This window comes from Pongo abelii, chromosome 1 (genome assembly GCF_028885655.2).
Source record: "Pongo abelii isolate AG06213 chromosome 1, NHGRI_mPonAbe1-v2.0_pri, whole genome shotgun sequence".
Classification (NCBI taxonomy): domain Eukaryota; kingdom Metazoa; phylum Chordata; class Mammalia; order Primates; family Hominidae; genus Pongo; species Pongo abelii.
Window position 1 is genome coordinate 213,195,563 of NC_071985.2, and position 26,090 is coordinate 213,221,652.

The 26,090-nt window shown below is 49.0% G+C and overlaps 1 protein-coding gene across 8 annotated transcripts in view; it reads right to left on the bottom strand.

Annotated features, from left to right (window-relative positions):
* The window catches only part of VWA5B1 (von Willebrand factor A domain containing 5B1), a 68,574-nt gene that overhangs the window by 20,351 nt on the left and 22,133 nt on the right, over nt 1–26,090 (bottom strand). For 7 of the 8 annotated variants that reach the window (XM_054540447.1, XM_024257559.2, XM_054540443.2 and 4 more), the window contains exons 4-14: nt 24,656–24,926; nt 21,574–21,719; nt 20,528–20,659; nt 19,751–19,875; nt 15,724–15,900; nt 11,256–11,366; nt 8,893–9,095; nt 8,292–8,406; nt 6,377–6,562; nt 2,840–3,023; nt 1,495–1,685 (exon numbers count right to left, since the gene is read on the bottom strand). In XM_054540447.1, the coding sequence (XP_054396422.1) occupies nt 1,495–1,685; nt 2,840–3,023; nt 6,377–6,562; nt 8,292–8,406; nt 8,893–9,095; nt 11,256–11,366; nt 15,724–15,900; nt 19,751–19,875; nt 20,528–20,659; nt 21,574–21,719; nt 24,656–24,926 (1,841 nt within the window). The remainder of the gene's footprint in view (nt 1–1,494; nt 1,686–2,839; nt 3,024–6,376; nt 6,563–8,291; nt 8,407–8,892; nt 9,096–11,255; nt 11,367–15,723; nt 15,901–19,750; nt 19,876–20,527; nt 20,660–21,573; nt 21,720–24,655; nt 24,927–26,090) is intronic. The other variant, XM_054540434.2, reaches the window with a different exon arrangement.

The following is a 26,090-nucleotide window of genomic DNA, read 5'->3' on the forward strand; positions in this document are numbered from 1 at the left end:
GATCTGCCTGCCTTGGCCTCCTAAAGTGCTGAGATTACAGGCATGAGCCACCGTGCCCGGCCAAGCCCATTCTGAATAAAATGGATTAAACCACAATTTGGTTTAGGACAATGGTGCTCAGCCAGGTGATTTAGCTCCCCAGGGAACATTTGGCAGTGTCTGCAGACATTTTTGGTTGTCATGATTGGGGATGATATTTGTTCCTGGCCTCTAGTGGGCAGAGGCCAAGGGATGCTGCCAAACATTCTACAGTGCACAGAATTGCCCCCAAATATAAAATTATCGTGTCCATGGTGCTGAGGCTGAGAAACCCTGGCCTAGCTGTGGCTCTCTAACTCTCAAATTCTCTCTGCTGCCAGGCACGGTGGCTCACTTCTGTAATCCCAGACCTTTGGGAGGCCGAGGCAGGCAGATTGCTTGAGCCCAGGAGTTCAAGACCAGCCTGGGCAATATGGCAAAACCCTGTCTCTACTAAAAATACAAAAATCAGGCCAGGTGTGGTGGCCCACACTTGTAATCCTCAAACTTTGGGAGTTTGAGGCAGGTGGATCACCTGAGGCCAGGAGTTTGAGACCAGCCTGGCCAACATGGTGAAACCCTGTCTCTACTAAAAATACAAAAATTAGCCAGGCATAGCGGTACGTGCCTGTAATTTCAGCTACTCAGGAGGCCGAGGCAGGAGAATCGCTTGAACCCAGGAGGCAGAGGTTGCAGTGAGCCGAGACTGTGCCATTGCACTCCAGCCTGGGCAACAAGAGCAAAACTCCATCTCAAAAATAAATAAATAAATAAGTAAATAAAATACAAAAGTTAGCCAGGCGTGGTGGCACACGCCTGTAATCCCAGCTACTTGGGAGGCTGAGGCATGAGAATTGCTTGAACCCAGGAGGTGGAGGTTGCAGTGAGCTGAGATGGCACCACTGCACTCCAGCCCGGGCAACAGAGCGAGACTCTGTCTCAACAAACAAACAAACAAACAAATAAACAAAAAAACCTCTCTGCCCTGGGTAAATGTATATCCCCTGGAATTTGTAAGAGGTGCAGTCTAATGAGGGGGAATAAAAGGCTTTGAAGGCAGGGGGTCCTTCAAAGGTCAGACAGGTTGCAATCCTCTGACTGGCTGTGTGACCTTGGATAAGTGCCCAACCTCTCTGGCTCTCAATTTCCACATCTGTACTGAGCCAAGGTGGGCCCCTAAACTCTCTCCTCCCCCAGGGGTGCTGTAAAGTCAAATGAAAGAGCACATGCAAATGTTCCTTGCCAACTGGGCAGTGTGTGTGCAGGGAATGAGTGAGCTTATCGACTGGTGGGTGTCCTGATTTGAAAGGTGTCCTCGGAGGTAAGGCAGATGAAGGCCTAGGGAAGGAAAGAGGGAGTGACTCACTTGGCAGTGTAAGTTGTGGATGGCCACATCCTGTGGTTGAAGCAGGGGGCACAGCTCTCCCCTACCTGTCGCCTTCCCCAGCTCCTCCCTAACCTGTCCTGCTTGGGTACCTGCAAATCAATCTGCCACCGCTGGACATCCAGGCTGGTCTGGTTGGTGAGGTCCTGCAGCCTGGCTTTCCGCAGTGGGTATCTCTTGGCAGCTGGCATGGGGTCACTTGCCGTGGTGGCTCTTGGGAGGGGCTTGTGATTGGTGATCTGGTTGGTGCTGTATGCCCTCCGTCGCTGAGAGAGGTTCAGATCTGGACAGGGATAGTGATGGGGAACCATCAGAGTGGGACAGCAGGGAAAGAGTGGGGCTTGCATCCCCCTTTCTTGTTTGGCAGCTCCTCACGTTCTCCACCTCTGGCCTACTGAAATATGTGCAGGTGCCTCCCCTGGCATCCAAAGCCTCTCCGGATCTGGCCCTAGTCTAGCTTCCCAGCTACTCTCCCTGCTGCTTCTTTTAAAAAGTACAATGTGGCTGGGTGTGGTGGCTCACGCCTGTCATCCCAGCTCTGTGGGAAGCCGAGGTGGGTGGATCATTTGAGGCCAGGAGTTCCAGAACAGCCTGGGCAACATGGCGAAACCCCGTCTCTACAAAAAATAAGAAAATTAGCCAGGCATGGTAGTATGCGCCTGTAGTCCCAGCTATTCGGGAGGCTGAGGCATGAGAATTGCTTGAATCCAGAAGGTGGAGTTTGCAGTGAACCGAGATCATGCCACTGCACTCCAGCCTGGGTGACAGAGCGAGACTCTGCCTCAAAAATAAAAAATAAAATAAAAGGTACAAAGTGGGTCAAACACACTAGATCAGAAGCCAATTGTGTGTGTGCTTTCTAAGTGTCACGCTCTCCACATTGCTGCTCAGGCAATTTCTGCTGCCTGGAACATCCTCTCCCTTCCCACCTCTAAGAAGCAGTCCCCTTGTGAAGTCTTTGTGGATATCCTCTAGCATATGTGCTCATTTCTCCTGGGATTCCCATAGTTTGTTAAATTTTCTAGGGGTCCCTGGCACCCTGTCACTCTGCTTTCTATCAGTTAGTGCCAGATGTATCTCTCACTATGTGGAAAGCTCCAGAAGGGCAGGGGACGTATCTGAGTCATCTTTGCTTCCCACGTTGCTCTCAGCCCCTAACCTTAGTAAGGAATCGATAAGTACCCTTTGAATGGAAACTAACATCATAACGAGGCTTTGGAGTCAGATAGATCCAGACTGTTTGTACTCTACCTATTGCTCTATGAGCTTAGCCAAGTTGCTCAAATTCTCCAAGTCTCAATTTCCTCATCTGTAAACTGGGTATAACAGTAACCACCTCTGCAACTGCTAACTATTCAATGAGGTGGTTTTTACCAAGTGCTTAGCACATAGTAAGTGCTCAATGTAAGGCAGCAATCAGTAGAGCCGCAGACCAACCTTGCTTGGTGGTGGAGTCTCCGCTGACTAGCCGGGCATTTTTGGCCTGCCCTAGGATGAAGGGTGCCCCCGAGTGCTTGGCACAGTCTCCACCTTCTGGTCCGGGTCCCTCATCCTGAGAGTGGTAGAAGACAGAGCTGCCAGACTCCTGAGAGTGCAGCATGCTGTACCGGTGCCTCTTGTCCTGGAGGGAGAAACAGAAAAGAGGGCTAGGAGTGAGGCTAGGTGTCAGGAGGGACTTCTGCAGGGAACAAGGGGTGTGAGCAGAGGTGGTGGGGTTTTCATCTCTGAAGAAACAGCTCAGTAGGAAAGCTTTGTGTTTGCTTAGGGAATTGAGACAAACTTCTATTCAAGAGATAGTGAATGGAATTATCGTTTCATAACACTTAGGTTGTTTATGTTTTTAATTATTGACCTAATTAAATTTTTTTTAATGTAAGTCTAAATGCCACTCCTGTCTCCAAATAGGTAACCGAAATTAACAAAATAAACCATCTGTTCCTTCCATTCCATTCTCCCCGATATAAACATACAGTTCACCCTTGATCAACACAAGCTTTAACTGTGTGGGTCCATTTATATGCAGATTCTTTTCAATAAAAGTTATACTGAGTGTCGGCTTCTCTTGCCTCTCCTTCCACCTCCTCCATTTATTCCCTTCTATCACCTCTGAGACAGCAAGACCAACCCCTCCACCTTTGCCACTCAATGTCAAGACAATGACGACGAAGACCTTTATGATGATCTACTTCCACTTAATGAATAGTAAATGTATTTTCTCTTCCTTATGATTTTCTCAAAAACATTTTATTTTCTCTAGCATACTTTATTGTAAGAATACAGCATATAATACATATGACCCAATAATACATATGACCCACAAAATATGTGTTAATTGACTGTTTATGTTATCAGTAAAGCCTCCAGCCAACAGTAGGCTATTAGTAGTTAAGCTTTTAGAGAGTCAAATGTCATATGTGAAATTTTGACCGCATGGGGGGTCGGTATCCCTAACTTCCACATTGTTCAAGGGTCACCTCTATGTATAAATAACACATCAGGTGTTGGGGGTCATGTTTTGTTTCATAAAAACTTTGCTATACTGCTCACACTTATCAGTATCTTGAATTTTGCACTTAAAACATTTTGGAAATTCTGCATTTCAACTATTATTTTCTGTTTGTTTGTTTAGAGATAGGGTCTCCACATTGCACATAGGCTGGAGTGCAGTGGCATCATCAGTTCACTGCAGCCTCCAACTCCTGGGCTTGAGCAATCCTCCCGCCTCAGCTTCCAGAGTAGTTGGGACTACAAGCATATGCCACCACATCTGGCTAATTTTTTAGTTTTTATATTTTGTAGAGAAGTGGTCTCACTAGGTTGCCCAGGCTGGTCTTGAACTCCTGGCCTCAAGCCAGGCACCTACCTTGGCCTCCCAAAGTGCTGGGATTACAGGTGTGAGCCACCATGCCTGGCCTCAACCATTCTTTTGAGCATTTGACTGCACAATATTTTACCACTCCTTGTTGTTAAGCATTCAGTTTGTGGCCATTTATTTTTGTCACCATAAAAAATACTACAATAAATCCTTGGACATAAATCCATTACGTCACTTTTATTTTTATGGGCTAGACTCCTAGGAGAAGGATTTCTGGGTTGAAAGGTTTATGTATCTCTGATTTTTTTTTCTTGGAGACAGAGTCTCACCCTGTCCCCCAGGCTGGAGTGCAGTGGCATGATCTTGGCTCACTGCAACCTCTGTCTCCCAGGTTCAAGTGATTCTCCTGCCTCAGCCTCCTGAGTAGCTGGGGTTGCAGGTGCCTGACGCCACGCCTGGCTAATTTTTGTATTTTGAGTAGAGATGGGGTTTCACCATGTTGGCCAGGCTGGTCTCGAACTCTTGACCTCAGGTGATCCACCTGCCTCAGCCTCCCAAAGTGCTGGGATTATAGGCGTGAGCCATCGTGCCCGGCCTATCTCTAATTTTATTAGTTATTTCTAGGTTGCTTCCCAGGAGGGCTGTGGCAAGTTATATTTACACCAACAATATGTGAAAGTCCTCTTTATCCCTACCAGTAGCAGGGCAAACGTTGCCAGTATTGAGTAAGCAAAGGAGAATGAATTTGATGACTGCGTCCAGTCCCTTCTAGTGGGAGGGCCTGTTGATGAACTGGTGCTTTCTAGACCTCCCAGAAAGGCCGCAAGGACTTAGCCAGCATTTTGTTTAGCATTTTCTCTCTGCAGCCGAACACTCCATTTTCCATAACACATTAACCATTAACCTGATCACAGTTCTGAAAACATTTCATAACATTAAAAAATCTGGAGCTTTCACATAAAGTTCCAATTTCTCCTGAAAAATGCGACACACGTTTAACATAGGGCTCACATTTCTGCATGATGACACTTTGTTAGGGCTGCGTAGGGGCTGCCCAGTTTAGACAGGGCGTGTGCCATCCAGTTTGCCATATTCTTCACCACTCCCTATTGCCTTTCCAACTGTGAGCTCAGTGGTAACTGCTATCCATCACAGCATTGGCCCCTTTTATTTTTACACCAAGTCCGTTTCATTCATTCCACACCTGCCCAATTTCTCTGGGCATTGAGTCTGTGACTTCTTTTTTGAAAAACAAAACAAGATGAGAAATCCTTTAGAGAGAGTGGACAGACTCACGAAAGAGGAAAGATAGGTGAGGAAACAGCTTCTTTGGCAATCTCTCACATTTTAGCATGAATTTCACCTCCCTTTCAGTTCTTGGCTTTCATCCCACTTCTGCCACCACAGACAAGAGAATCATCCACGTAAAGAAATAAAACACAAACTCATCTAAGGAGATATGAGCTTACTAGAGTGTGTGGAGAAGGAAATCTGAGTGCATTTGTTCTTGAACTAAAGTGTGCACCATATCACTTAGGGGAAATTATGTAAAATGCAGTTTCCTGGGCTTTATCCTAGGGGATTCTTATTCAACTGACCTGGGTGGAAGCTAGGGCTCTGCATTTTTTTTTCTTTTGAGACGGAGTCTCGCTCTGTCGCCCAGGCTGGAGTGCAATGGCACGATCTTGGCTCACTGCAAACTCCGCCTCCCGAGTTCAAGTGATTCTCATGCCTCAGCCTCCTGAGTAGCTGGGATTACAGGTGCCTGCCACCATGCCAATCTAATTTTGTTACATTTTAGTAGAGAACGGGGTTTCAACCTGTTGGCCAGGCTGATCTCAAGTTCCTGACCTCAAATGATCTTCCTGCCTTGGCCTCCCAAAGCTCTGCATTTTAAACAAGTTCTTCAAGTGGTTCTACTGCAGGGGTTTTAAGAACCACATTTTTGAGATGGTGGCATCTACCTTAGCCATGCCACTGTGACTGAATGCCTGTGGCCTGGCAACTGTAAACCCACAACTGGGAAAACTGTAAACCCACAACTGTAAACCCAATTCCAATTAGTTTCTAGCTGTCACAAATAGTCTTTCCAGCTAAGGATGATTTGTAGGCATGGGTTCTGGGCCCCCACGAACCCCTGGAGTTTCTAGGATACTTACAGATCTGGGATTGGAGATGTGCAAAAAAGCATCACATACAATGCCATACCCCACCAGCCGTTCTCCAGGAAAGAGGGAGCTGGTGCTGATGGGTGAGACCAGGACCTCAGTGGTCTCAGGGAAGATCCACTCCACAGTCACATCGCTTAGGACTGGGGCCATGGCCTTCTTCAAGGATTTGACCATCTGTAGGGCAGGATCAGAATGCAGATTGGGGGATGTGTGAGAAGAGATGTGTATGGAAGATCATATAAGTATCAGCTTAGTGGGGAGTGGGAGCAGGGAAGAGGGGACAGCAGGCCTTGTGGTGACTTGCCTAGCAGTGAGCACACTTCTGAGCTTCTTAGACTCATAGAATATCAGAGTTGGAGAGCATCTTTGCTGTCATCTTTTCTAAGCTTAGCATTTTTATTTTATTTTATTTTATTTTGAGGCAGAGTTTGGCTCTGTCACCCAGGCTGGAGTGCAGTGGCATGACCTCGGCTCAGTGCAACCTCCACCTCTTGGGTTCGAGTGATTCTCCTGCCTCAGCCTCCTGAGTAGCTGGGATTACAGGCACCCGCCATCATGCCCAGCTAATTTTTGTATTTTTAGTAGAGACGGGGTTTCACCAAATTGGCCGGGCTGGTCTCAAACTCTTGGCCTTAAGTGATCCACCTGCCTAGGCCTCCCAAAGTACTGGGATTACAGGCGTGAGCCACTGCACACCTGGCCAGTTTAGCATTTTATAAATGAGAAAATCTGAGGCTCAAAGTAGGGCTGTGACTAGCCCAGGGGCACACAGGTTTGGGTCAAACCATGGACTGAATAATGATCTTGAGCAAATTCATTTACCTCTCTGGGCCTCAGTTTTCCCTTCTGTTAAAGTAGGAGGGTGTAGCTGAAGGATTATTTGCAATACTGAATTTGAAGTGTTTGCCATATGGTAGGGGTTTAGTAAATGACAGCTGTTGTCATCACCTAGACTGATTTCCTTGGATGTTTGGTACTGCAAACCTGGAGAAAATGACTTGGGGGTTGTGGCAAGTATAGAGGTGAGCTTTCAAATCTCTCTTCAAGAAAGACCATGCCTTCTTGCTGCAAGAAATGCAGTTAGGTGACAGCTTCCAGATGCAGCACCCTAGCTTTTGAGCCAAGACCATATCTCTCCCTGGAAGCCCCAAGTCAATGATTCAACATGGCAGGGATACTAGAGCCTGGAAATTTCAGCACATCACAGACTTTGATGGGCAACCTTTGCTCCAGAGCTCCCCGCTAGATGGCTGAGACCTTGCCAGGGCATCACAGTCTGAGGCTCTCTTGCCCAATTCTGCTCCCATTTTCCTTTCACAGCTGTTGGATCGGCCTCTTGGCCTGAAGAGTTTTTCTTCCTGCTTCCTCCTCTTCCACCTTTCATAAACACTATCCCCCATAAACATCTTCACTCTTAATCCCAGCCCATCTTTGTTTACTGGACTGACAAGGGGATTTTCTAAGGGTTAGATTATTTGTGTCAAATGTGCAGGACATGGAAAGAAGACTATAGCCTCTTTTATTTCTGGGTTCTTTAGATTCTTCTGAGCCACCGTTTGTCATCATCAGGAATGCATCCAGATATGGACCTCAAACACAACTGCAATCCATATAGGTGGTAGCTTTTTCAGGAGCCTCATCTTGTCCAGCAGTGGATGGAGTGTGTGTCCAGTGGCTGGAGACCAGGGGATCTAGCCTCCTGGCATTGCTTCAAGAGTTGCCTGTTCTGTGGCTTGCAAGTCTCGGGCAAGTTCTGTGCAAGTTCTCATTGGGATGCAGTGTGGCCTAGTGAAGAGCTCAGATTTGGGGTGTCATCCCAGCTCCACCACTGAGTTGCCATATAACTGGTTTGGGCCTCTGAGATTCCAGCACCAGAAGGGACTGCGTGGGTTCTGCTGCCTACCTTGGGTTGCAGCCGCTCCCCCTCCATCAGGAACTCAGCACTGCCCTTGGACACAGATGCCAGCCCTTTCACCAGTCTGTGGCAGACGTTGGGTCCAATTCCAAAGCTATAGCACCTGGGGGAAGGGGAGAAGAGAGGCTGCTACGTTCTATCCTCTCTGCATCTTTGTCTCCTGATGCAGAAAGGGACAGAGCATGGCCTAGCAGGATCTTGGAGCTGGCTCTATCTTCAGGTAGAGGGAGAGGGAGAAGGAAGAGGGGCCATCGGGGGTACCCACATACACATCCATCAATTCACTCACAGACAGTCCATCAATTCCCACCTAGCACAGAGTGGGAGCAGCCTCTCCCTTGGCTGTGGGACCTCTCCCTGGGCTGCTCTTGTGAGTCGTGTGCAGAGACATGGGTAGCTCACCCATTCAGAACTTGAGAGGGAAAAAGGTGAACTTTGAAATCAGCCCACACTATCTTGGAAGCAAAGCCCTGTGGGAATTGTGGGTCCTGTCCTCTCCCTCTGGCATTTTCCACATTGCCCTTGGGCTCTGGTGCCCTAGCCCTGGCAGCCTGGAGTCACTGAGGCTAGACCCTCAGCCAAGGCCGACCTGGTGGAGAAGGCGTGATTTCGCAACAGCTCCAGCACCTTCCCTGTGTTGTTGACAGCGCCATCTGTGATCAGGAAGAGGAGCCGTGGGTGGCCTCGGTGCACTGGCTGTCTGATGACCCATTTGAGAGGGGAAAGGATGTTGGTCCCACCCATGTCAGCCTTCATTTTCTGGATGTCATCACAAGCCATGGCCAAGCTCTCCTGCAGAGAAGCAGACAGTCCTCAGGGTCACCGTATGGCACAGAGACTCTAGACCACCTAAGGAAGAGGCCTCTGTTTCCCTAGATCTTCTTTTAGCCTCACCAGAGTTGACCCATGGTCCCAATTTCATCCCTGCCCACACTCACAGGAAGGATGGGGGGCCACTCATTTGGTGTCATCCTGCTCAACAGTATCCCCTACCAATGCCTGAAACACCAACCAGTTGTCCTTTCTGGGTTCTCCTTTAAAAATAGAAGCCCTCCTGAAACACATTAAACCCCTGATTCCTTAGCATACATGAGGTTTCTTTTTCTAATGAGGGAGGTGGATGGTGTGATGGAAAGAGCACTGGACTAGGAATCTTAAGATCTGAGTCCAGAGACTGACTCTGGCACCAGCCCCCTATGACATTTTGAGAAAATCATTTCTCTAATCCGGGCTTCAGATTTCCTGGCTCTGGACCAACTGTGTGGGTCCCAACTGGCCAAGGATGGATGTCATTTGCAGCAAGAGTAAATTCCCGCTGGATATGGTGACTTCCTCCTCCTTGCTCAGGGGGATGCTATTTCAACATCCACTCTTGGACGGGACTTAGAAGTAACAGCATGTTTGGGAAGTCAAGGCAGGTGGATCACTTGAGGTCAGGAATTCGAGACCAGCCTGGCCAAAATGGTGGAAACCTGTCTTTATTAAAAATACAAAAATTAGTTAGGTGTGGTGGTGCATGCCTGTAATCCTAGCTACTTGGGAGGCTGAGGCAGGAGAATCGCTTGAACCTGAGAGGCAGAGGTTGCAGTGAGCCAAGATCAAGATCGCACCACTGCACTCCAGCCTGGGTGACAGAGAAAGAGAGACTCCATCTCAAAAAAAAAGGGAAAAGAAAAAAGAAAAAAAAAAAAGCAGTAATGGCATGTATCAAAAGTCTTAAGATGTATGTGTAGCTTTTGAGCCAGCAAGACTAGGAATTAATCCTAAGGGAATAATTAAAGATGCATGCAAAATCTGTGATACAAAGATGACTAAATAAAATGGGAAGAACTTTAATGCTTGACTGCAGGGGTTTTGTTAAATAAGTCCCAATCTATCCGTGTAGTGAAATATTAGGAAGCCATTACAGTTACATTAAAGATTAATACTTACTGGCATGGAAATACATTCATGATAGACTGCTGCGTTAGAAAAGTAGGTTACAGAACAGTATGGAAGGCGTAATCCTATCTTTATTGAAAATGTGTGTAAATGCATAGAACAAGGGCTGGAAGGATTTATACTAAGCTCTTAGCAGTGTCTCTTCTTCCTCTTATCCTGACTGACATAATCACAGGAGATTTTTTAACAAATTTTGTTTTTGATATGTACATTTAAAAATTGTGGAACGATCAATACATATTATTCTTTTGTTGTTGTCATTGTTTGTAGAAATGAGGTATCACTGTGCTGCCCAGGCTGGACTCAAAGCTCCTAGGCTCAAGCGACTCTCCCACCTCAACCTCCCGAGTAGCTGAGATTACAAGCACATGCAACATATATTATTCTTGTATTTTTAAAACTCATAACATTATTTTTAGTTGAAAAGTGTCCCATTTGCTTGTCCTTCCTCCCTCCTTTCCTTCCTTCCTCCCTCCCTCTCTTCCTCTTCTTAGATCTGGGTAGGATGCTCCAATTTTGAACATGCTGCTGGGGCCACAGCCTTCTTGTTTCACACAGTATCTTGAGCCTTGTGAGTTCCATTCTTAGCCCACTGCCACGCCCACTCAACCACCTATTCACTCCCCTACTCCTTATCATCCGCTTCCTTAGCTCAACCTTGCATGCGTCCATCATCCTTGTGAAACGGAGGCTTCAGTGAGTGGCAGGCCTGGGCTATGTCCTCTCTCTACCCACTTTCTGTACCTCATCTCTGTACACACACACACTTTGCCCAAAATATTGTTTGATTCTAAAGAGGGGGGGATGTCAGAAGGCTGAGATGTCAGAAAAATGTCCCAACAGGGATAGCTTCTCTTTAGTTCTCTGCCCCCGCGTGTGATCTGGGTTCTCTGTGGGTAGGCAGCTTCTGAGGTCAGCACTAGGGTTTTAACTACTTTTTCCCCTTTCCCTCCTTTCCTCTGCTCCCCACCATGCACCACCCTCCTGGTCCCAGCCTTGCCCCCTCATTACCTCACTGTAGGTCTGGCTGGAAGGAAAAAGGCTCTTAAATGTGGATCCAAACTCAATGATATTGAAGAGGCAGGCTGGCATGAGGCTCTTAAGGGCCACCAACATGGCATCCTGGCAGGAGAGAAAGGGGTTTTCAGGATTCAGGAAAGAGTTCTTGTCACTCAGCCACTACACTCCAATATTCCCTTTCCCAGCACAGAAGCAGCCTCCAAACAGACCTTACCCTCCCCTGTCTGCACCCAGCAACTCCTTTTCCCTCATATCAAGAAATCTGCTGACACTGACCAGAGGCTGGACCAAAGCCACCACCACCACCACCACCACCACCACCACCACCACCACCACCACCACCATCATCATCATCATCATCATCATCAAACTTATCCATGTAGCAGGTCTGATTTCTTAAAGCCTTTCTTTTATGGCTTTCCAGTTCCATTTAACCTCTTCCTGATCCTGAGAGGTGGGGAGAGCAGGGAACACCCTCTCCCTGCTGCCAAAGCAGAATTGATGTCTAAGGGAGGAAAGTGGCCTGGTCCAGGTCACACTGTGGATGGAATGGCTTCTGGCCCTCCTGTGGCACCTGCATCAGATTCAACCTAACCATCACTAAGGACACATCCTCAGGGGCAGTCTCTTCAGCTCATATTTGTCAGGTACACAGGATGTACTTTACATGCATCACTTCACTGATCTTCACCATAACCCTTCGAGGCAGGTACGCTCTTATCCCCATTTTATGGAAGAGAAGATTGAGGCACAGAGAGAGGAAGTAACATGTTGGTGAGCATCCAGAGGTAAATAATGGAGTCAGGACTCAAAGCCATGTCACGTTGCCTCCAAAGTCTATGGACACTAAACATAACCCATGTAACTATGCCCCACAAGGAGACCTTGATAAAGGTAGATTGAAAAAAAACAGTGACAATGAGGGAGGTGGAGGTGACAGTAGAAGCAAAATTGATGGTGATGATGATCATGATGGTGACGATGGTTATGATACAATGCAATGATAAATATCAAGCAATTACTATGTGCTAAACGTTCTAAGTTATGTCACCCCTCTGAGCCTCAGCCAGGTGCATAGTAAACATTCAGTAAATGGTTATGATTATTAACCCAATGAGATCTATATTAATATTAATAACCCTGTTTTACAGATAAGGAAACTGAGGCTCAGGAGAGCTAAGGAATTGCACTGGATTGCAAAACCTAAGACTAATGACAGAGGCTTTAAAAACACAGCTCTGGCTGGGCACAGTAACTCAAGCCTGTAATCCGAGCACTTTGGGAGGTGGAGGCAGGCAGATCATGAGGTCAGGAGTTCGAGACCAGCCTGACCCATCTCTACTAAAAACACAAAAATTAGTCGGGCGTGGTGGTACGCGCCTGTAATCCCAGCTACTCAGGAGGCTAAAGCAGGAGAATCGCATGAACCCGGGAGGCAGAGGCTGCAGAGAGCTGAGATCACGCCACTGCACTCCAGCCTGGGCAACAGAGCGAGACTCATCTCAAAAACAAACAAACAAACAAACAAACAAAAAAACCCCACAGCTCTGAGATTTTTATTCATGTTGGCTCTGCCTTGGCAGAGGAATGAATGTCTGTCTCCCCCTCACCCCCATGTCCCCCATCTTGTTTATTGATAGTACCCCAGGGATCTCAGCATGGCTTCAGGGAAGCCGTCATCCTTCATGATCTAGAAGAAAACAGCTGCAAGAGGATTCTGGCACCTTTTACACCACACAGATTTCCAGGCTCCACATATTCACACCCCAGTCCCATCCCCCACCCTGCAAACATTAACATTAACGTTCTCTCAATCTCTCTTCATTTCTTGCGTCAATACATTTGGTTTCTCTACAAAAGAAGTCAATGTCTGCTTATTTTTTCATTAGTCACTAATGCATATTCCTGCTAGGAGGAGATTCTGCTGATCCATACAGATTGTCTCCGCTCACACCTATTAGAATTTTTAAAGCCATGTTTTTGGCAGCAAAAGTGGCAGCTGAAGAATGAGACCAGCTGCAGGAAATTAAATTGGCCGGACTTTCCCCTTTGGCATAAGCTGTTTGGATTTCTATTTTCTCCCTCCTCCCTGAGCCTAGATTTTCCTGAAACTTCAACCCGATGGGTCACAATTAAGGACCCAAGCAACCTTCCAGTGGCCTCATTGTCAGTGGGGAAAGGGGTGTGTAGTCTGAGTAATTTCTGTGCCTTTCTCTAAAAGGGTCATGTTTAGCAGAATGGGTGGCACCAGTGCAAAGCCATTTGTGAAGGCATGACCTTGAGCTCAGTGAACTGAACTGGAGAAGGGCAGGAGAGATTCCAAGGAGAAAGAGGACTGAAAGGAAAGCCAGAGAAAGTTATTGTCAGAGAATTCCGGAATGCAAAGATTGGACAGGCTTTCAGTCCAGGAAGTGGATTTCCATTTATGAACTAATTCCATTTAACTGGTAGTAACCGCCTGGAGCACTGGGATGAGAAGGATATAGACTGAGTCCAGGCTCAGCAGGAAAAAAAATGTCATGACCAATTACTGAATTGATGTCTACCTGGGCTTGGGAGAGGGGAGCCGAGAGACATGTGACATATGTTCACTCTGCCTGAATTGATCCTTCTCACTCTACAGAAAGCATGAATGAAGCCCAGAGTTGAGAATCAACTTGTCCACAGCCACAGAGCAAATCAGTGGCAGAATTGACCCTGGAACCCAGGTGTTGCTTTTGGCATGATGCCATGCAGCAGAGATGACATCATCAGAGAAGAGAACTTTTTAGTGGAAGAGTATGCATAATTCTCCATAAGCAATGCAAGGAAAATAAGCTCTGAAGCAAGTAATAGAAGGTCCAGGCTCTCTCACTAGCCCTGTGATGCTGGGAAAAGAATTTAGCCTCTTGGCGACTCAGTTTCTTTACCTGGAAAGTGGAAGGAAAATCGATTAAATGCTCCCTAAGGCATGTTTTAGGTTTATGCTTCTGTGATGCTCTAGGGTAACTGAGACATCTTATGAACTGATAAAGATGCGGAATGGGATACAGATGGCCACAGAGGCCTTGAGCGTGCTTCAGCACTCCAGCACCAAGGACAGCTTCTCATTCCAATGTTTGCCTTTGATGGTGGGCAGGTTGGGGAAGAAGGTGCCAATCAGCCCTACACCCCTGTGTCATGAGACCTCAAACAGGAACTTGGGTCCCGTGTATGACTCCTCTGTCATACTTCAAGACAACTGTAGCAAACCTACGGAGATACCTGGCATCCCAGATCCCACCCAACCCTCCTCTCCTTGCTGAGCTTGCTGCCCTGGAAACAAGAGCTTGCTCTGGGAACAAATTAGGGGGAAAGATGAAATTTCAGGTGACGGCAGAGCCCCACTCTGTTCTTGCCCCCTCCTTCCTTGTTCTCCTGAGCTCAGTTATCCTTTACCGGGATCAGTAAAGAGGTAGAAGGCTTTTTATGCATAAACACAGAGCTAGGCCCCATGGAAAAAGAGAGGTGAGAGGATAGATGACCCTTTTCCTAAATGAGTTCATAACTCCAGAGAGACAGACATCTGCACAATCAAAAATACAAGGGAGTGTTGAATAATGCCACAAGGGAGACCAGTAATCTCCTGGGGGTGGGGCAGAGGGCAGGGGAAATGCATCTGGAATGTGAGGGGGGAGGATTCTATCACCATTGCTTCCACCATCCTGAGGAGCTCTCCTTAGCTGGGAGACCAAGCTCCCATGTATTCTGATTGGCTAGCAGGCCTGTGCCTCTCTCTTGACTGTCAGCTCCTTGAGGACAGCAAATGTGTTTACATTCTGCTGTTTTTCCAGATGGCCAAGGGCAAGGCTTGGCACCTATCAGGCATTTGAAAAAAAGAGAAACCAAGTCTTTTCTACCAAATTCTACACTTTCCTTGACGGCAGGGGCCATGTCCACTGAAGCTCTGATGTCACGTGGTGGGAACAGTCAGTTAGACATGGGTTTAATCTTAGACCACAGTGGCCGTGTGACCTTGGGCAGGTGACTGAAACTCTCAAGATCAGCTTTTCTATATGGAAAATGGCAAAAATAGGATCAAACGCATAAGCTTATTGTCTGGATTAGACACCAAGCTTCACGTTAAGTGGCTAGCACCATATCCAACACATAGCAGACCCTCAGCAAATGTTACTTCCCTTCCCCTCTTCTCTGTGCCCTGCTCCACTCAGTACCTACTGGAGTGTTTTAGCTAAAGTTTGTAGAATGCAAAGGACAGCTACGGATGACTTCATCCCCTATAAATGGATGCCAGCTCAGCCTCTGCTCACACCACTTCATGTTTTTACGGGGACGCAAATGGAGTTTGGGTGTCTCTGTTTAAACTGATTTTTAAAAGTTGTTTCTTGGAACAGAAAGTGCTGAGGAAGCTGGATTGGGGGCACACAGCTGATTTCCCCTGGAGCCCTGGGCCCTGGGGAGGGGTTCTCTCAGCAGGTACTTTGACTCGGTGCATGCTGATCCCGCTCATGCTGCTGCTCCTGTCAATGAGGAAGATGAACTCCCCGTGGGCCTTTCTCAGGCAAGGCTGGACTGACTGGAGGTCGGGACAGAAGTTGAGCATGATGACGGAGTGGTGGGGAATGTCTTTGTGGAGGCGTTTTCGAATGATTTCTGTCTGGAAGAGAAAAGAACGCTCTGATTGGGCAATCAGGGGGTCAAGATGTACTCCTGGGGACTCATGCTGGTCCCCGTCACTCACCGTGCACCCACATCCTGCTCAGGCTCTGCACAGAAGATTTCCGGGCGGACGGTGCTCAGCTCCTCTGTTTGCTATACCTTCACGGGTTGCAACAGCAAGCATGGACTTTGCAGACAGAAAGACTTGGGTTTGAATCCCAGCTCTGTCACCATCCGACTGTGTGATATGGGGGTGGGTCCCTCCTCTGGGTCTATTTTACCTATTTGTAAAAGGGGGCAAATAATGTCCGCTTCTCAGGGTGCTTGTGAGGATGAACTGAGTCAGCACAGATGCGAGAAGACCATTGGTTGAGTAATGGTCTCTCGCTTTTACACTCAGTGTGTAAACTGCTCTCTGGTTCATCTTGGCTGTGAACTGGGTTCCCTTGGTTTACCGATTCTCTCCCATTGTTAAATTCCTACTCACTCTTCAAATTCTACCTGTTTGGAAAGGCTTCTCCAATTTCCAGGTGGACTTAATTACTTAGTTTCCTTATCCATGAAATGAGGACAAGAAGACATACCTCACTGAGTTGTTGCATGGGTTCAGTGCACTTGTGAAGCTGGCTGCCTGGCAGAGAGCAATGGTCTCTAAACATCAGCCATCATTGCCATTGCTGGTGCTGCTGTTGTTGGTCCTGGAGGCCCAGGCACTTCTCATACTGAATAGTTTTTTGCTCCCATCTCTGCCTCCCATCAACTTGTTTGCTATTATACTTGAAGGCAGGTCATCTTTTAGCTTCTTTCACATCTCCAGAATTTAATATAGGGCCTAGTCCAGAGATGGCTCAGTAAAGATTAAGGGAAGGACAGCGCCTTGGTGTTTATCCTTTTATGTGGCCTCCTAGCTGGCCCTGAGGCCAGGACCCTTCCCCTTGCTTCGCCCCCTCCCCTTCACACAGAATCTCATTCCCTTTGTTCTCACGCTGCTTTCACTTTCCACCCCAACTTTCTCTCTCTGTCTCCTTATCTGGCTGTCTCTGTGTGTACACGTGTCTCTGTGTCTGTTTCTCAGTTTCTGTCTATTTGGGTTCCTTCCCCATCTCAATAGATGACATCACCACCCACCCAGTTGTTCAAACCAAACGCCTAACAGTTGTCCTCAGTTCCCCTCTTCTCCTCACTCCACACATTCCATCTTGCAGCAAAGCATTGCCAGTACTGCTGCTAACATGCAGCCAGAACGCGTCCACGTCTCTCTGACTCCACTACTGCTCATATACAGGAGAGGACTGTCTCTCTCTCTAGACCTTTGCAATAGTCTCCTCCTGCTCTCTTTCTCCAACTTTTATCTCCCTGTGGTCCATTCTGCAGAGAGCAGCCAGAGCTACTGTTCTTGTCATTCTCTTGCTCAAGCAGTGCCCTCACTGAATACTCTGACCATGGTTTAGGAAGCCCCCTGTGGCCTGACCCCTGCCTGCCTGTCCACATCCTGTCTACCCACTCTGCTCCCTACATTTCAGCCGCACTGACCTTTTTCCTGTTTTCCAAACAGGTCACCATTGTTCTGCTTCCTGTTCTTTCATCCCTTGTGCCCTCTCCATCCATTCCTCCCACGTTGGGCTCTTGGTCTTCTGCCAGGTCTCATCCTCAGACAGGCTTTTGCTGACTTCCGGCTAAAGAACACCCAAGCACCTACTACTCATGATCATATCAGCCCTCTCCAAACAGATCTGGCTCATTGATTTGCTTTTTTATTTTTATTTTTTGAGACAGAGTCTCACTCTGCCACCAGGCTGGAGTGCAGTGGCACTATCTCGGCTCACTGCAACCTCCAACTCCCTGGTTCAAGCAATTCTCCTGCCTCAGCCTCCCGAGTAGCTGGGATGACAGGCATGCGCCACCATGCCCAGCTAATTTTTGTATTTTCAGTAGAGATGGGGTTTCACCATGTTGGCCAGGATGGTCTTGATCTCCTGACCTTGTGGTCCGCCTGCCTCGGCCTCTCAGAGTGCTGCGATTACGGGGGTAAGCCACTGCGCCCAGCCTGATTTGCTTTTTTTCCTCTGTCTTTCCATCCCAGAATATAAGCTCCATGAAGATAAAGACTGTGTCATTCTCAGTATTGCCCCCCTAAGATTTATTTGTTGAATAAATAAGTGAGGGAATTAATCTGTGTGGGCCTTTTTGTCTGCCACTGACCTGTGTGGGCATCTTTTCGTGTTTTTTTTTTTTTTTTTTGCCTCTGTTACTCTTGGCATCTCTGTCTCTCATGCGTGGTGTGCCCTTCTATGTGTTCTACGCTCTCCTTGCTAAACCAGGGTTTCTGCCAGTTTGTCCCACCCACTCTTCCTGATTGATGTTCACCCTGTGGATACCCACAACCCACTCTTCTCCCTGCCAAGGGATCTCGCTGTCTCTCTCCCACGTGAAGCCCCTCCACCAGAGGCCACAGCCCAGACTGGCTCTTTTGATGACAGAGCCCTAGGCAGCAGCAGCCACATCTGCCAGTGAGAGAAGCCACCTCCAGAAACCTTATCTGCCTCTTAGAGGGACTGGGTGGGTGCCCTGGCTCAGGATTCTCTAATGTCTCCTCAAGCTGCCATTATCCAATTACAATAAACTCATCATTTCTTAGCAGCCGTGGGTTGATTGCTCTCATCCCTGGAATTTGTGAGAATACAAGCTATTTGCATAACAAACCCAAGGTGGCAAGTTAATTCTCATTTGCTTCCGCCATCCCAGGGCTAATTATTTAAGGCTTGGCAGGCAGGGCAGCCAACCCCAGGCCTGGGAGGCCCATTGGGCCCCACTGGCCCACAGGCAGCAGTTTTCAGAGCTCAGTGGGACCTCTGGCACTGCCGTCCCCTACTCTGAGAACCCCCGGCTCCAGCTTCTTCTCCCAACTGACTCATCTGGCTGAGGGGCACCTCTGGGAGAGCATGTGCTTCCAGGGGGGTCTCTGTCCACTTCCTCACCTTGCCATGCTCTGTGCCAGCTAGGGAGGCAGAGCATGGGTGGTGGTATGAAATCCAGCTCAACTGCCCCCACAGAATCCATTCTCATCCCTTAGCCTCCTGGTCACCAAATCTAACTTCTGAGATCACAGTCTTTCCCTTCCTCCAGCTTACTGGTGTTCTTTGGGTGCTAGATCTCAGTTTTCTCATCTAAAAAGGGGGCTAATGGAAAGAGATGAGCCATCATTCTGAAACCTATCTTGGCATTCAGGACCTGGCTCAGTGTGCAGGACCATGAGCAGGAGGCAGAGCACGGGGTGTGACTTGTGGCTGACGCTCAGCCTCCAACGTTCCCTTTCCCATTCCTGCCCCCTGGCCAGGCCTCCTTGTCCTGCAGCTTCATGGGGTGGGGGACAACAGAAGGAGAGGATCTTTCTCAGGCTTTCCCCACTCTGCCTTTGTCCTTTATGTCATAGCGAGCAAGGGCCCCAGAGGGAGGAAGAGCAAGAGGCTACTCAGCTGGTGGGTAAGGGAGGTCCAGGAGGCAAGGAGCTGAAGGGTCCTGGGCACCCCTGGGGATGCAGAGGCCTGGAGGAGGCCAAGGCCATTTCTGCCACCATATATAAATTTTCCTGGCTTAGGCACCTGCTAGGTCCTGGAGAAAGGTGATCTGGCAGGAGGTGGGAACAGAGCCAGGATGACGGGGCATCTGAAAGTGTCCTGCAGTGCCCCGGGGCCCACGGAAGGAAACACTTTTTGCCTGGTGTCTGCCTCCAGCTTGCTGGATGACCTCGAGCTGGTTACCTCCCCACCTCACTGGTTCAGTGGAGACCAGGCCTCAGTGCCACCCCAAATCTGCCACCATCCGCTCCCCACCTCAGTTGCCCTCACCTTCCGCTCTGCACTGCTGTTCTTCTTCATCCCTTTAATGAAATCTGTTCTTCCCTTCAAGTGCTGGTCAAACTCTCCCAGCGTCATGTCCCCTTTCTCTATCAGGACATGGGGCATATGGGGCTCTGCAGAGATGAGATTGACTTTCAGCACTTGGCCAGATATCGTAGGAGAAGGATGCTGGGGGCTTTGGTTTAGGTGCAAGATTCTCACAGGGGTGGGACTCCCAGTTGGAAGTGGGGTGGAAGTTCTGGCTGCCTGAAGCAGTGTAGGGCTTGGGAAGACTCCTTAGCTGGGAGGCAGGGGAGCCTGGTGGCCATGGGTGACTCACTGCCCCTCTCTGGGCCTCAGTTGGGCCATCTGTAAAATGGTAGTAGGTTGGGGTTACATGACTCTCCAATGTGTTTAGGTCCTGACATTCTGTGAATTCTTGAACAGACAAGATTTTCTCCTTGAGGCTACAGAATTTCCAGGGTCTCACTGAGCTTTGGGTTTCAAAGATCCTCTGTTCAGCTGGCCTGGGGGTAAAGTGCCCTGATGGGTGGATGACACCCTAGGCCTCTGGAGCTTGAATCAGGGCAGGAGACACTCGATTCCACCAGCTAGAGCCAACTTTCCCGGAAGGCAAGTAGTGGGTCTCCTCTCCTTGGCCACACCCCCCTGACCCTTTCCCTGGCTAGCTAGCTTCTGGGCAGGGGGTCACATGTTCTGTCCCCACAGGATCAGCACCTCCTCCCTCCCACAGGCAGCCCAGGGGCCCGTTGCGGGGCACCGTACCGCTGGGGTGGATGAGGATCTCCACAGGCCGGTCAAAGGTGTGCTTGTTGGCCAAGGTGATGATGATGCTCTTGGCCGAGCGGGCAGATGGGGCGGCGTCGGCACGAATCTCATGCGTGGGACTCTCCACCCCTGAGCGGCATAGAAAAGCAAGGGGGATATACGCTCATAAGGTCAGAAGAGAGAGGAGTTCGCTGGGGCACACCAAGATCCAGGCCAGAGATGAGTGACATGCCAGCCCCATTAGGGGTTCCTGACCTGCAGTGTGACCATGGCCAGGCTGCCTCAATTTCCCCACCTGTAAAATGCAGGCTTAGATAGATGGTGTCTGATGGCTCTTCCTGCTCTGAACTCAGGATCTAGTGGGGGTTGGAGGAGTTGCATTCTTATAGGGCATGCACAGCCCCCAGCATGCTGCCAAGCAGATGGCTCTCAGTGCTCCGTCAGAGGGCGCTTTTTTGATGGGTGCTCCATAAATGCACCTCACACTGGAATGCAATCTTGCTCTAGGAGAGCACGCACTGACAAGAAACCATATCCTAGTGTCCTTTTAAGGCTCTGAGTGGTTGTGGGGAGAACCTTCAGAGCAATGGTTCTTAATCCTGGTTACATGTTAGAATCTCCTGGGGAGCTTTTAAATGTTTCCATGCCTGGAACACACCCCAGAATCTCTGGGGGGTGGGATCTAGGATGCAGGATGTTTGGGTGTCTCTGGGTGCTTCTGACATGCAGACAAGGTGAGAACCAGGAAGCAGCTTTACAGCTGTGGCCTCTAGGAGAGGACCAAGGGCCACCATTCCCCATGGACATTCTTCTGAGGAAGCCACTGGGGTGAAAGTCGGTTGCCTTGAAATCCATCCTGGGAAGAGACTTATCTTTGGGCTGCTTGTTGGGGCCATGGGAAATGGGGGTCCACAGGCTTTGTGTACTTTAGTTGGTCTGCCATCTGGGCCAGTTGGCTTCCCTTCCCACCCCCGTCCTATCCCTGGCAGTCTTTGGCTTTTGGCCTGAAGCCCACCCATCCCGTCTGGACGTCTCCCTCTCACCTGCGAGCAGACATGGCCCACGGATCTCCAGCTGGAAGTTGAACTCATACTCCATGGGGTTGGACACATCGGTGTTCAGGAGAGTTGCCAGGCACAACTTATTCCAGGAGCCTGGGCCCCAGGCACCGAAGCAGTGCCTGTCTGTGCTGGAAAAGGGCAGGGAGAAGGAAAGGAGACCAGTCAGGGTGGAAGGAGGGTCCCAGCGCGAGAAGACAGGGAGAGGACGATGAGTTCCAGGCAGCCCTGCCCACCAAGGGGGCCCCCAGACCCATACTCTCCCACTCAACCTGACCCCAGGGAGAGCCTGGATTCTGATGTAAGGCACAGCCACCTCCAAGGAGCACCCATGCTGGGCCAGGCACCAGGCACGGTGCTCCCGAGGGGGTAGCTCACATCGTTCTCACCACAGCTCTGGGAGGAAGATGTCAGGGTCTCCACTTTCCATGCGGGGAAACTGAAGCTTAGTGTGGTGAGGTGACTGGCCCAAGTTCCCACTATTTTTTTTTTGTTTTTTATTTTTTTGAGATGCAGTCTCGCTCAGTCACCCAGGCTGGAGTGCAGTGGTGCTATCTCGGCTCACTGCAAACTCCGCCTCCCGGTTCATGCCATTCTCCTGTCTCAGCCTCCCAAGTAGCTGGGACTACAGGCGCCCGCCACTACGCACAGCTCATTTTTTTGTTTTTAGTAGAGACGGAGTTTCCCCATGTTAGCCAGGATGGTCTCGATCTCCTGATCTCGTGATCCGCCCTTCTCGGCTTCCATTCCCACTATTAAGATTTGGCAGAGTCCTGGCCCAGATCTCCTAGCCTAGGTCTGTCTGGCTCCACGGTGAAAGAGTTTGTACTGCGTCACACCACATCCTGAATCTCTGCTCTGTCTCTGTGAGCTACAAGCCTTGCAAGTCATTTCTCCTTTAAGTGTTTGTTTTCCCATCCTTTAAATGGGGACAATACTTTGCAGTTGCTTTGAGGACTCCAGGAGCAACGGCTGAGCCAAGTGTCTGTCACCTGCTGAATGCTCACATTTCGGGACCCTCTTTCTTTGCAATCTCCACCCCATCTCCCATCCTGCTCTGTCTCCACAGGCACACCCCCTAAGGTCTTTAATCTATGTCCTTCCGTATGCATACATCCTTATAAAATACGTGCCAGCATTTGGGTGTGATTGTGCTTTAAGCTGACAAGATTGCCTTATATTATGAGTCTCCCTCGATCTCTTACTTTTTTGGCACCGTGTTATGTCTTAAAACTCTACCCAGGTGGCTGCAAACCCAAGTCCTCGCTGCCAACTTGATGTCACTTGGGGGCATCCATTACATTGTACTTGTTGTTCCCAGATTGGCCTCCCTGCATCCACAAATGATGCCACCATGAATATCCCTGTCCGTGCTCCCTTTGGACTTGTGAAAGAATTTCTCCATGATCCCTGGGTGAAAGGCCACATCGAGGATTGCCAGATTGCTTTCCAGGGTGGATGTCCCTGTTCCTAATTCCATTAGCAGTGAACAAGCATCCTCCCTCTCCTCACTAATACTTGGCATCATCTGGTTTTTGAATTTTGTCTTGTGTCACTCTATCTGAGCTCCTTTGAGATTCACATGGGTTTGAGGCAGTCTTTTCCCAAGAGTGTCACTCTTAACTCTGCCTGCTGGAATGGGCAGGAATAAGCGTATTAGGACCCACTCAGTGGCATCAGGGCTACCTGAGCCTCTTGTTCCCTGATCCACTGAGGTCCCGATGTCCTAGCTAGGCCCTGCCTCTCAAATGCACAAGGCTCATCATCACTGGCAACACTTACAAAGACAACACACAGGCTGGCACTCTTTGGTCTGAGACTGGCTATGCCACCAGCTTCTCTGTTGTGCCAAGTGTCGTCCTTCAAGGCCCTGCACGTTCCCCCTTGTCACCACCCATCTGACCTCTCTCCTTTCCTCTCTCACTCTGTGATAGCCACACTAGCCTTTCTGCTGCTGCCGTGACACATGGCACCTGCTGCTGCCTCAGGGCCTTTGCACTTGTGACTCTCCCTGTGCAAAATATTCCCTCTAGAATATATCCATGGCTTGCACCCTTCATTCAGGTCAGGCCACAAATGATGCCTAGTTCTTGTCCATTGGAGCTAAAATAGCACTTGTCCCACTCTGTCCCCTTCCATCCCCTATAGCACTTATTTTCATAGCAAATGATCTCAGCTGTAAGTGCCTTAGACTGTGACCCACCTCCTTTTCCCTCCTATACACCAGGGGAGGACAGAGAAACTGTCCAAGTACTGGGCTTGTCATGTTCCCCTCCCCATCCTGTTGAAAACCCTCTTAATGGCTCCTTGTTGCTTTTGGGAGAAACGCAGTCTTAGCCAGGGCCAAAGGGTGTCCAATGCCTCTGCAGCCTCATTGCGTGCCACCTGTGCTTCTGTTCCTCTCCAGGGCCCTGTCCTTGCTACCCCAGGGCCTTTGTTCCTGCTGCTCTCGCCCACGGGAATGCTCCTCTCTGTGCCTACATCCTCCGCATTGTTCAGTTCTCAGCTGAAACATCACTCCTCGGAGAAGCCTGGCCTGGCCCCTGGTCCCCCGGGTTGGGTCCCTCTTTTATACTCTTAGCCCAATGAACTTCTCCTTCCTTGTACTTTTCAGTCAATAACACATTCCAGTACATAATTAGTCACGTAATTAGTTGTGTTATTCATTGTATAATGGTCTTCCTCCAAGTTCCAAAATGTCAGGAAACATGTTGCTTTTTCTCTTTCTCTATCCCTAACAACCAGCCCAGTGTCTGGCACATTGTAGATGCTCAGAAAGTACCTCTTGAGTAAAGTTATGAAATTTGGGCAGCTTGGAAATGCTGATTCCAAGCTGTCCAAATTTCATAACTTCTGGCCAGTACCATTACAGGGGCATTTCAGGGATACTTTTAAGTGCTCTAAAAGTGAGCAGGGGAGAAGCAAATGACTCAGAGGGTGGCAACCGTATAGCAGAGCCTCCCCATCTCCTCCCTGTCTCCCCCCACCCCATCCCCTACTAATGTCACCTGACGCACTCTCTGCTGCCCACCTGGGACTCTGATTGGTCTGGGCAGGGCTTCCTTACCCCTGGGCCTGTTGGTTGGAGGTGCCAGTGCTCTTGGTGCAGAACTGGGGCACGGTTGGGGCACAGACAGCAGGCAGAAGGACCCTCACAGCCCCGCTGGGCAGCGTTGGGAGCTCCGAGGAGGTGCTGATGAAGATGGTGACATTCTCCATGGGGGCAATGGTCCCCAGGTTGGCCACGAACAGGATCCGCTCCAAATCCTCGTCCAAGGTCAACTTTCCTGGTGTGCAGGAATGAGGGGTGATGGAAACCCCCTCTTGCAGAATGTTCCCTAAGTGCCAGGCTGGTGTCAGGGGCTGTACATAGATTATCTCTGATCCCCTCTAAGATTGCTCTTGTGGTAAGGGTGAGTGGCCCCATTTTGCTGATGGGAAAATCAAGGCTCAGCTTGAGGGTGACTTGTGAATAAGTAACCCATTTAACCAGGATCTGAACCCCCATGCGTCTGACTCTAAGCCTGTGAACTTTCCACTCTACCTTGCTGGGAGTGGAAAACTTGGACTCACAAAACTCCCAACAGAGGGTTACATCTTCATCCTCCAAACTCTACTTCCCACCCCAAGAACCAAATCGAAGCATCCTCCACCTTGGGGATCCATAGTTTTGCTCATGCTCTTTCCTTTTATCAAAACACCCATTCCTTCATCCCTAATTAGCCAGTCTACCCACCCACGCAACCCCTCTGTGAACACCTCCTTGGTCCCTGATCTGGGCTGGTCTTTTCCTCTAACATCATCACAACCTTTCTTGACACAGCCACTTTCTACCCCCTGCTCCCATCATGGTTACTCCTAGACAGATCCTAACTGGCCTTTCAGACTGTGATAAATCATAACAACTCAGGGACAACTTTCCACATTACACAGGATGAGTGCTCACTGAACATTTTAATAACCACGTGAACAAACTTCACCTTGATCACAGATCCAATAGTAAGAATCTCTTACATTATATTATACCTGGTCTACGTTCTAGCCCTGGCTCTTCCACTAACATGCTGTGTGATGTGCTGCCTAAAAGGCAGTAACAGCTGTCTTTTACTGACCTTGAGCCAGTTGCTCTCCCTCTCTGAGCCTCAGTTTCCTCAGTAGCAGGCATTAGTAGCCATGCTTTGAGTATTTACTGTGATGTGAGTCCTCTGCGTGCATTATCCTGGTTGAGCATCGGGTGAAGACAGCTATTTATTCCATTTTACAGAGGGGGTTAATTTTTTCTCTAAGCTCGCACCATTTGTGAGCAACAGGAAAGGGAGTCAAATCTTGGTGTGACTTGTCCCACAGCCTCTGAACTTAAAAGATGTGTTATTCTGTTCTCTAGAGAGACCTTTAAAATCCTTTTGTTGCCTCCCTTCCTTTGATCCTCACACTTTCGAGGTGACTACAGAAAGTCAATTACCTCTGTCTTACAGACAGTGAAGCTGAGGTTCAGAGAAGTT